The sequence below is a fragment of the Papaver somniferum genome, unplaced genomic scaffold (genome assembly GCF_003573695.1).
Source record: "Papaver somniferum cultivar HN1 unplaced genomic scaffold, ASM357369v1 unplaced-scaffold_21, whole genome shotgun sequence".
Taxonomy (NCBI): Eukaryota; Viridiplantae; Streptophyta; class Magnoliopsida; order Ranunculales; family Papaveraceae; genus Papaver; species Papaver somniferum.
In genome coordinates, this window is record NW_020631041.1 from 16,317,149 (window position 1) to 16,328,731 (window position 11,583).

Sequence of the window (11,583 nt, forward strand, 5' to 3'; positions counted from 1 at the left end):
CCATTTGTCAGTGAGTTTTCTAACTACTAAATGCTCTTCTGATTTTTATAACAATGGTGTTTAGGGAAATATAAGTGGTTAGTTTCCATTTTTTGTTTTTTTAATACTAATGAAAGAAATACGAACGAGGAAAACCTCTCTTCATATCCATGGGGTTATAATATAGAACAGGGAAAAGATCAAACAGGCGAAGAAAATCTAAATGACTCTAAGACTAAAGTTTTGAGTTGGATTTGGATTTTATTTACTAATTCTGGGTATTTTTTGTATTATCGAAAACTATAATGTATAGTTAAGAGATTAGGTTTTTATTTTTATGATTTTGGGTCTTGATCCTGACAGATCCTTTGATGCCAGCAAAGTCCCGACAATTATTAGTTTTGGCAGTGATATTTTCTTCCTGAGATTAAAGAGTACACTAGTAAGCTTTGCTTTACTGAAAAGATTGAAATATATGTTAATTTTACTTCTCCGTTAATGCTGATTATCATCACAAGACGGTTGTTAGTGGCAATAAAAATATCATCGGTGGTATTTTTAGTTTTCTTTATTTTATCAAGGTCTCTCCTTTAGCAAACATTTAACCTTTTTCCGATTAAAAAACAAAATCACCGTCAAAGAACTAAGATTTTAAGGTTTATATTTTTTCTTATCCTAATTTTTCTAATAATATTTTCCAGAATTTCACGGACAAGAGGAAGATTAATTACTAGAAAATTCCTTAGATACCCTTTCTTCAAAAATTAACTAGATAAAATCAGTTAATTAAGATTGACAAATGTCAACTTTTTACTGGTCCCTCATGCCCCATCAAAAATTTTCTCCCCAGAACTATGCGACATGTAAGTGAAATACTAGTTTGGTGTCAACTACATTTCGGGGTCTTTCTAGCATTTTAAGGTATGTACTTGAATTATATATGTGTGTGGATTGGGAGCTAGAGTTTGTCCACGGAGCTGTGCTCGCTACATATGCTCAGTTCACTTGTATAACTGTTTATAGTTTGCATCCGTAGAACATGTCCAAGGTCATTCTACATACTCCATCCGTTTCTAAAATATAGACAGGTTTTCTTATTTGGGTACGTCAAAAAATAGGTTTGTTTCCATATGTGGAAAGTTAAATGTTATGATTTTACTACTATACTCATAAGGGGACCATTTCTCTCTATCTTTTTTCTCTCCTAATACAAAAAGGGGACCACTTCTCTCTCCTCATTATCTAATAATAAATGAGTGGGGATCAAAGGATATTTTAGGAAAAAAACATTAAAGAGTGGTTATAGTGATTGGTTTTCTTAATTTTTTTGAAAACCAAACTCGCTTATTTTTTAGAAATGAAATGGAGGGAATATATATAAAAAATAAAAGAATCATATTGATTTTTACAATTTGGAATTTTACTCGGAACTTTAAACCTATCGATTTAGAATGATCTGTTTTTTTACTTTCAGAACTTTCAACTTCTATAAAGAATGATCACCGGTCAATCGTCAATGGATCAGATATATACATCATTAACAGCTATCGGTGGTTTCCCATGCAAACCTGTTTTTAGCGGAGTTAAGGGGTTCTATGACACAAACACCACCATCTGATAGTCCTATTGCAAACTGATTCTTTGTTGTATGAGCATCAATCGCCGTCGGGTAAACACTAGGGCTGCAATACAAAGAAAAGAAATACTATAATCATATGATAATTGCAGAAGGCGATTAGTTACAGATGCCTTAGTTCCAGTCAGACAGTAAATACGTATCCACCAATATGTGAAGCCACACAACAAATTTCGTACCTCGAAATTGCATGGAGATATGCAGATGGTTGAGTGCGACACACAGGTTCAAAGTTTGCAACTCCAAAAACTAAAAGGGTTGCATCAAGAAAACTGGCAAATATCATTTCGCTTTCGCTAGACAATGTTGCATCAGTGATATGCGCAGAAAATCTAGGTACAACCCACCGCAAAAACAAAAAAGTTTTAAGTTGAACGAAAATGCTTTTAATTAATTTTAAACTGATATATAGCAAATTGAAGGATACACCTGTTTTACACAGTTCAAGTTTGTTGTCTCGTATATAGCAAGGTGTACTGGATGCACCACAAGGAAGTGAATCTGATCATTCTGATATTGTACACGGATAGCTGAAGCAGAATTCCTCCCAGATGGAATTTGCAAGGCCGCTGTGTTCTGCTTAACCCATGTACCCCATTTCCATACACAAATCTACACCACATAACATAATCAACTATTATGTGCGTGCCACAGGAAAATCTGCTATCCCTAACCAAAAATTTACAACACTTTTAGAGAAAAGCCATGCAACACAATACAAACCTGAGCCTCTGCATCCAATGAAACTAGCACTTTCAGTTCTTCAGAATACGCCAAACCTGTGATTTTCTTCAAGTTACCTTTAAGAGTTTTAATCATCTGCAACAAAAAGGAAATATACGCGATTTTTTAAATAACCATACCATATCATAGATGTAGACAATTTTTTGTGTCTGTATGTAATAACCATACCATATCTTTACGGATATCATATATCAGGATGTTTGAATCTTCCGGGCCGATAACCAATATGTTGTTGTCTTCGGTGTAGAAAATGAGACAAGTACACGCAAGTGATGGGGGCATGAATGTATTCAATCTCTGTGTTGTATGGTAAGAAATCAAGAAACAATTTATCAAAATCTAAAGCCTTACATAAAATCCATAGTAAAATAGTGACGCAATTGTTTGCTAGATTACCTCAAATGTTGCCGTTGAGAACACGGAAATCTTTCCACCTGATGTTGAAATGAGATAAGCTTCATTATTGGACATAGAGAAACAAGCCTCAGTGTCTTCATTGGTAACGTGTTCTATATCATTCACCATCATCTTACCACTTTTCGGTTCCCATATTTCAGGGCGTACACTGGATGATACCTAGAAACCAAAGCATGTTACCATAACCGTAACCATGTTCTAACTTTCACAAGGGACAGTAACTTGTTAAACATATTACCTCAGTTTTATCCCATTTCCAAAGAAGATGCATGGCGTTTGATGCTAGGGCTAATATAGAACGACCTGAATTAGCATACATCAACCTTGATATCTGAAAATTGATATTAAGGACATTATTTAGCCATAAATCCAATTGGATTTTGGATAATTGCAATTACACAATCAAAATTACAAGAAAAAGATCGAGACCGGAGTGTCAGGTAAGTTTACTGACAAATAGAAAATAAAAAACATAATCAGGTTCAAAATATTAAGAGAGAATGCTACTTTGTCACATTCCAATTTTTCAGGAAGCCGCAAAGATCGACATTGACCCTGTTCCTTAATTTCATTGATACGGATAGTAGTGACCTCATCAACTTCCTTGGCCAGTTTAAGCCATGCATTCTCAGAGTTCTAGCAAAATCCAATTCAATATTGTTCAAACATGTATATACTGGGATTTATTACAATAATCTTAATGTTCTCAACTTATGATAAAAGTAAAAAGAAAAATGTGTAAAATGTAAAACAAGGAAACATTACAATTATCAAAATCTCCCGAATGAAGTTTAGCAGATTCCGTACCTGATATTTCCCGAATGAAGCTACACCATCATTGTTTTGTATGTTGCGATATGCAGAACCTGCAGGGACAGGTCTTAATCCAAAGGGATAGGACATCAAATTCTCCTCCTGTTGAGAGACGAAACTGAATGGAAAGGGATTGGACATCAGGTTCTTCTCCTGTTGAGGAGGGTGTTGCTGCCTACGCAAGCTGCATTAATCGTTAAATATTTATATCAATTACTGGTTGGTAACAAACAAAATCAATATAAACATACAGTTACAAAACAGTTCTTTCTGGCCAGTACTGAAAACAAATATCTCAATACATATAAAATAGACAATTACGGTACCTCTGGGTATAGAGAGAGTGTAGCCTTGACTCCACAAGGATAGGAAATTCCAACTTGTCCTTGAAAAGTGGATTAGCTTGAATCAGTTCTTTGGCTACATCAAGCAAAGCTGCACGTGCCGAATTCCCATAGAGATTTCTATTGATTTTTTATTTGAGTGACCTCCGGACTCTCTGAAATTTTAGAGATTTCTATTGATTCTCATAGAGTATTTTAGAGAGTCTTTATGACTTGTAGAGACAAAAAAACGAGATTTGTAAAGAGTTTATGTGATTTATAGAGACAAAAAATGTATAATATCGAACTAAAAATTTAAAACATCTACCGATTTTTTTTTATGTACCGTTATAATGTTAATAAAAGTAACATGAGTACCTAGTAAATATTTGTTCGTTGTCAGAATAAATCTCATTGTTATCCTATGCCTAAGTTTTCATTCATCCCATATTTTTCTATTTGCTATGCTATCTCATCACTGGTTAGCATCTTTTCGTTGTTTCATCTAAGGAAATGTCCTTTGAAGTGGCAAAGAGAAAGGTCAGTCGATATACACGAGGGAAAAGAAAAAGAGAGATGAAATGTCCAATATATTCATATTAGGTCGGTGTATTACGCACAAATGGCTCGTTCATCAACTCATACAAACAAACAAATAAAAAAAAAAAATTGGTCCAACTCTCAAAAACAAATATTCCCTAAATTTCTAAGTCTCCCAAAATATCACCTCATGAGGAGAGATTTCTACTATGCTTATTTTCATTAAAAAGTCTCCCCAAATCTCTGAAAATTACAGATCAATGACTTTTAATTCTCCTTCGAATAACAGAGGTGTTGGAGTGACTCTTACAAAATCCTAATCCAATAACATGGAGTTCTAGAGAATTTAGATGACTTAAAAAAGTCTCTAGCCAATAACAAGAGACATTAGGAGACTCTCCGATATTCTCTATGGACTAACAATAGATTTGGAAACTCTCTGGAAGTCATTTGAAATCTCAATTGACTACCTCCCTGTTATTATTGGACAGGCTGCTGACCTAGCCTACCAGCGAGCCTTATGGGTAACCTAGCCAAGGGAGCCGAAGCGATGGGGGCTGAGATTGTGTCACAAAGGGGCACTAACTCTACCTTCTATGTTAGTTTCCGGAACGCATGAAACTTTGGGGAACGGGGATGAACAGCTGAGCTAAGTACCCGTTATTTTTTTTTGTTAATTTTTTTTTTGATAAAGATTATTACGTTAACTACAGTTGGAAACCTAACAAGCTAAGTTCCAACACATACAACTACATTAATTGAACATGTATTGAACAGGTTGCTGTGCTAGCCTACCAGCGAGCCTCATGGATAACCCGGGGGGTGGGAGCCGAGACCCTGAGATTGTGCTACAAGGGGGGAAACTAACTCTACCTTCCATGTTAGTTTCCGTAATATTACGCCATTGGGGGCTCGAACCTGGGACCTCCTGGAACGTATGAAACTTTGGGAAACGGGATGACCAGCTGATCTAGGCACCTTAACTAATTACCAATTTTATTTTAAAGTTACCTAGTTACCCTTCCGCTAATAATAACCAAAACTACTTCCCTTTTGGTTTTAGATTCAAACATTATTCTTTTCCTGTTCCTTCTCCTTCATGATCAATCTAATGATCAAGTACTTTCTCCTATTCCCCATATCTCATCGTTTTCAAATGCCAAAAAAAATCGTCGATTAGATATTTTTTTTATTGTTGATTAAATATTTCAAACTTTATCTAATACTTTGTTATGTTGTTTAAGTGGCATATTAGGTCGGAAAATTTGAAATTGTTGAATTGTAGTTACACGGTCGTTATAGTATCTCTTCGTCTAGCATGACGACTTTTCATATTTATTTTTAGTCGTCAAGGTTATAGGATGAATAGCGTGACGACTTTTCAAAGAGTTTTATTTCTGAAAGTAACATTTTACAGGGTCGTGATAATCTTCATCTTTACATCATGACGACCGATAACTCCCAGAAAACAAGTTTCATGTACCCAATTTTGTTGTTAGTCGTCATGGTTAAGATGACAACTAATAGACAGTCGTCAGTGTGTTGCATTTTTGAACAAAACGACTGTAAATGCTAAAAACTATGTTTAGTTGGCATGCTTAGTTTTAGTCAAGCATGCCGACTAGGTTTGGTCGGCTTGATTTGTTTTAGTCGATCATGCCGATTAATAATTCCCAGAACTTTTTTTACCTATGTCCAATTTTATTATAAGTCGTCATGGTTTCGTAAAAATAACATGACGAGTGACGAACAGCCGTCAATGTGCTGCATTTTCGACCATGGCGACTATAAATGCGAAAAACTAATGTTTGGTCAGCATGCTTTGATTCTTGTCAAGTGTGCCGACTAAGTTTGATCGGCATGCATGGACTGAGTTCAGAAGATACTTGGTTGGCATGGTTTTTTTCAATCGAACATGCTGATTTTTCATAATGTCATTTCTGAAAGTGTTAATTTCTTATGTAATTTAGAGAATGAAACCATTAAACAACTTTGCAATCTTCTTATTAGAAATATTTGGCTACATTTCGAACAAAACAAGATTTTACAAATTAAAAAATTCAAAAATAATCCAGAAACAATTTTTTTCTCAAAAATGTTCCAACAAAATTCAAAAGTTCAATCTAATGAAAATGAGATTTTATAAATTTTAATTCTAATTAATCTAACTAATTAAACTAAAACGTTTTATTAGTACTAGAAAAATAAGGGCAATTTAGCCATTTTCAAAAATATATACCTAAGGGGTTTTGGATTTTACTTCCAAATGCCATATTTTGTCTTATTTGATATACCCCAATCTCGGCAGTTAGAATTATACCTTGGTATATAAGCCTAAAATTTATGTTATTACACGGGTTGGATACCTAGCCTCCCTCTACGGGAGAAAAGCTTGAAAACCATTTGGTCAATTACTCCGCAATTCCAGAAGAAGTGAAGAAATGAGTATATTAGTGTTAAATGTATTTCGCATATTCTAACATCCTTTCTCTAAGCCATTTGTTGGTTGTTAAAATGATTTGGAGCACAAGACTTATCAGTCTCACTGATTGGACTGTATGTTCGCTCCAAGGTTCATCATTGTGGATAAACTCCATCAGAAAAATACAACGTAGTACGCCTCGGCCGAGTTACTCGCGAGTAACTCGGGTATCGGTCTTTGGGCGATATGATCCTCAAAAACTCGGTCGAGCAGGGTATTCTCTATATACTCGCCAAGTTAGTCATGAGTCAGACCGAGTCAGTCTTACTGGGCCACGAGTAACTCGGCAGACTAGGATCAAAATAGTTCCCAAACCATTCTATAAAAACCTAAAAACTTAAACCGTTAGTGGAGGCACAAGTAATAGTCAGCTCTATAAGTTTTTACTTCTTTTGGAACTATTTTTTCACCATTTTTCTTCTCATTCTTCTTCCAAATCACAAACAGTTCCGATATCTAGAAACTATATGCACAAATATGACTCACCGAGTTACTCGGTCTGGATCCGTCGGGGTCGGGGAATACTCGGGGATCGGTCCCAGCCGAGCCGGGGCCGATCCCCGAGTCGTACTACATTGGCCAAATAATATCTATAAATGTAGTTATGACAGTTGATAGTAAAATTTATTTGGGGGAAAATTTCATATTTTAGGTCTTCATAGAGAGGTGATTTAGGAAAGCTACTTGTGTCATTTTGTGAACTCAGTAGTACGAAAGAAGCATGTCATATCCAACAATCACAAATAGCAGCAGGTTCTGAAATAGCTGTGAGTGTTGGGCAATGACCTTTATATTGACTGATGCAAGAGGTAGGGCATCGATGATACTGCTAATACATACAATCAGGACAAGCACTATGGTTGATCATTTCGCTACGCTATGGTCTTCCATATGGCTTTCGAGTAGCGATATCCCTTACCTGCTCTACAAAGTTGATCAGATCTGATACACCTTGTAGCTAAGAGAAATGGCAAGAGAACTCAGTTTACGTTTGCTTTTTCACTTTATCGAAACTCAGTTTTCGTTTTTGAGTTGAAGCGGATACTGAGTACATGTTGTATTTTACACTTAAACTAATTATATATTTGTTTCTGGTTTTCCCAGGTTTACACACCTACGTAACTCCTATCGGGAAAAAAATTGGAGAAAAAAACGGAAACCCAGTTTCCGTGCAGCATAGCTAAGGGATGACACAACACCATAGTGAGGCTTCCCCGAGAAAAACGGCACACCATAGTGCCACAACACCATAGTAAGCTATAGTTAAGGGAAATGCCGCAGCATAGTGATTGGCCTCAAGACTACCTAATTTTGTTAGAAATTTCTTTCCGCTGTGTTAGGCTTGTATATTCTTATAACATTTTTGTCATCGGTTTTCGTAAAAACTGTGGGCCAAAATGATTTAAATATTATTTCGCAAATTGGGAGGTTTGCATATGTTACGAATGTACTCGTCAGTGGAATCGTTGGATACCTATAACATAGAACCCTAGTGTCGTTGCTTAAGAAATCGACAATGAAAATCTTGATCAGATTACACACATTCATGATGAAATAATCCTCCGCCGGCTTCCGATGGTAATTTCTCGCTTTGAAACGTCAATCTTCTTCTTGTGGTCCAGAGTCTGAGGTATTTGCCAAAAATTTAATTGCAAGATGGTGTTTCTCAGTTCTCTATCTACATCAACATCTGCCTCCTCTACAATTGTTAGAATATCTAAATATACTTGTTTCTCTTCATCATACCAAGTGATATATATTTGGAATCGGGATCTGTCGATCATAAATTAAATCAAATCGAGAGAATTTATAATTTTATTTCAAAAAGAGGTGGAATTTTTTTATCTTTTTTTTTTGATCGGTGAAAAATTTGGTGCCGACGAATGTCAAACTCAGATAACTGGTATCATCATCAAACGACTTTATCATAGTACTACAATAACATCTGCTAAGTAGAAAATTCTGTAAACAAAGTTGTGTAAGAAAGGTGTGTGAGATAAATAAGGGTATGAGGTGAAGAGTAATTAGAGTATTTACATGGAATTTTTTTGAAAACTGATTTGTGTAAGAAAGGGGTGCCGGTGAACTCGACCGCTGTGCAGCATGGGTAACTCTCTGTCACTTAGTTGTAGGGATGATTTCGAGTTAATATATTTTGAAGTAAGTACTTTTGTTGTGATGACGATTCTTCTTGTACTCCTATTCTATCGACTTTCTATTGCAATAAGTTTGTGATTGCAGTAATACTTTTTGTAATGTAATATAATCGTCAGTACCGAAGAAAGTACAGACATACACCACATACATTGAAAACGTGATTATTTATGAATTACTTTTGGGAATGGCAGCGCCTGAGGAAGAGCGGAGTGTGCAACCTCACAGGATCCGGCTTTGGCTAGGCCTTTTTCCCCCTTAGCCCCCTAGACCTAGTTTTGTGAATACTAACTGCTACTCATCAAAACTATACATACATATATATTAAATTCTCTAGCTATATAGTATACATTAATCCAGAAGAAACGATCTGATTAAATGATTTACAAGGTAAGGTGATTCTAAATTTGCTGCATGTCCTGCATCTTTGATTATTTCCACCCTTGATTTCTCACCTAAGTGCCTGCAATCATCAAGTAAATTCAACTATCATTTTCCTGCAAAAACGTAGTAATCTCAGTAACAAGATAAAATTGTTTAGTGAATCAAAGATAAGGAATCAAACAAACCTTTCCAGTTGAAAAGCTAAATATAATGGAAAAACTTTGTCTTTGTCTCCCCATAGTATCATCGTTTCCTTCAACCCCAAAAACACAAATTAATAAAGAGAGGTCAATTCCAGCAAAATTTAAAAAGTGAACAAAGAGGTGATGTTTGTTTTTGAGTACACAGATAATAGAGTGACACAAGTTGGTGGTGCTTGCTTTTGGGGTCAGTAGTACAAACTTTAGTTTTCTTTTATTTGTTTAATCAGTACACATCTATCTAACATGACCGGAAACATATTGATGAAACGTTCATATGTGATATAATCAAGTGGACACGAGATAAGTTATAGAAAAACAAAGAAGATTAGAGAGAAACAAGATTAAAGAGGTTTTGTTTAATACCTGATTTAGAACAGGAAGAGAATTCGAATCTGATTCTTTATGTATCAAGTTGTGCAGCATCTCCATTTTCTCATTTCTATGATTCATGTACATAACCTACAAAACCACAACAGAAAATCAAATCCAAATGAAAAGTTTAAGCAGAACGTATGTCATGGGAGCACGACTACCCTCGTTACTATTATTATCTGAGTTTAAAATCCGTCGGCATTCTATTAAGGAATAAAAATACCTTAAAGACGTTAATAAAAACATGAGAGGAAGACACTTACATTGATGAAATCCTTAAGAAGGAAATCAGGGACCCAAAAAGGAGGTTTAAACATAGCTCGATTGATCAAAACTCTTAAATCTTCTGGTTTCGATGGTACTAAAATATCAGCAACATCTTTGTTCCCCAGTTTCTTCATTTCTTCGACCATTTCATCTTTCTTGAAACAGATTCCACTACTCATAATCATCAACCTATCAATCTCTTGACGAAAGATATCGGCCATCCGATACGCTACGTAACCTCCATAACTGATACCAAATACCGAATAATTATCCACACATAGTTTCTTCATTCCTTCTCCGATACATTCCGCTTGAAATACATCGGTCCTGTCAGGTTTTCCGGTAAACGAGTCTCCGAAAAATATCAAATCCGGTACGTATAGGTTGAATTCCTGATGGAGTGATCCTGCCTGTGGATAGTATTGCCACTTTGTATTCCCACCAAAACCATGAATCAACAAAAGAGAAGGTTTCACGACTCGGTGCAGCTTCGGAATCCAGAAGTGGAGAGTAGTTTGATTATCATCAAGCCTTATGGTACAAGGTTGAAGACCACAATAGAATTTGAAGTACAGAGATAATGCGAAATCACTAAGACATGTAAAACTTAAACATGATTTATTTGGAAGAAAGAAAGAAAATAGTTTTCTGAAAATTGATGCAATAATTGATAAGTAGAAGAAGAATATCAGTTGTGGAAGTCTAATTATGTCCATTACCGATGCCATTGAATGAGTTTTTTTGCTAGAGAAACTGAGGAAATACACAGGAAAACAGGGGAGAAACAAAATATTTGAGAGAGAAATAATTGGGAGTTGGAGGAATATTGTATGGGGAATAACGTAATCAGTCTTGGAAGATCCGGTTAAGTTGGCCGATATAGAGAAGACTTGTGTTTTCTGTTTTGTTTTGTTTCGGAATAGAATCTGCCCTTTAACACAACCTGTGTTTTGTATGACACAGGTTACACCATTATCACGCCAATGACTCTAATCCGTCCGATGTCTGATGAACTTTAATATGGTATGATCCTGACCACTGATCATAAAACTGATGATTATCGTATTATTGCAATCTTGCCTGGATATATAAATAATTGTGTGGTACAAAGAAAAGATAGATGCGCTGTATTTGCCTTGCATCTTTATCCCTGCAACTGGCATGGGTTTGTTTTTGGTTGTCTGAATTGGCAAATCAACTCTATTTGGAGTTTTGCTAACAGATCCATACGGCAAACTTATCTTATATGGGAACTGCATGCACTAGTTT

The 11,583-nt window shown here is 35.6% G+C and overlaps 2 protein-coding genes across 2 annotated transcripts; both read right to left on the reverse strand.

Annotated features, from left to right (window-relative positions):
- Positions 1-1,516: 1,516 nt before the first annotated feature.
- Positions 1,517-5,332, reverse strand: LOC113339684 (topless-related protein 1-like). The gene is made up of 11 exons (XM_026584919.1): positions 5,326-5,332; positions 3,916-4,024; positions 3,584-3,773; positions 3,284-3,412; positions 3,015-3,107; positions 2,756-2,935; positions 2,528-2,656; positions 2,339-2,434; positions 2,043-2,227; positions 1,795-1,947; positions 1,517-1,661 (listed from the first exon to the last, which is right to left on the reverse strand). The coding sequence occupies exons 1-11, from the start codon at positions 5,330-5,332 to the stop codon at positions 1,517-1,519; spliced, it is 1,416 nt and encodes a 471-aa protein (XP_026440704.1).
- Positions 5,333-9,166: 3,834 nt separating this feature from the next.
- On the reverse strand, positions 9,167-11,583 carry LOC113339429 (lipase 1-like). The gene is made up of 4 exons (XM_026584708.1): positions 10,311-11,583; positions 10,039-10,134; positions 9,658-9,725; positions 9,167-9,551 (listed from the first exon to the last, which is right to left on the reverse strand). The coding sequence occupies exons 1-4, from the start codon at positions 11,040-11,042 to the stop codon at positions 9,440-9,442; spliced, it is 1,008 nt and encodes a 335-aa protein (XP_026440493.1). The 5' UTR covers positions 11,043-11,583; the 3' UTR covers positions 9,167-9,439.

What these genes read in the sequence shown, in the direction of transcription:
- LOC113339684 (XM_026584919.1), bottom strand. An exon ending in CTTCATTCGGGAAATATCAG is followed by an intron (nt 3,413 to 3,583) that starts GTACGGAATCTG and finishes GGATTTTGCTAG; the next exon opens with AACTCTGAGAATGCATGGCT. An exon ending in ATGATATCCGTAAAGATATG is followed by an intron (nt 2,435 to 2,527) that starts GTATGGTTATTA and finishes TTTTTGTTGCAG; the next exon opens with ATGATTAAAACTCTTAAAGG.
- LOC113339429 (XM_026584708.1), bottom strand. Translation starts at nt 11,042, where the DNA reads ATGGCATCGGTAATGGACATAATTAGACTTCCACAACTGATATTCTTC. An exon ending in TTCTTAAGGATTTCATCAAT is followed by an intron (nt 10,135 to 10,310) that starts GTAAGTGTCTTC and finishes GTGGTTTTGTAG; the next exon opens with GTTATGTACATGAATCATAG. An exon ending in TTAGCTTTTCAACTGGAAAG is followed by an intron (nt 9,552 to 9,657) that starts GTTTGTTTGATT and finishes TGATGATTGCAG; the next exon opens with GCACTTAGGTGAGAAATCAA.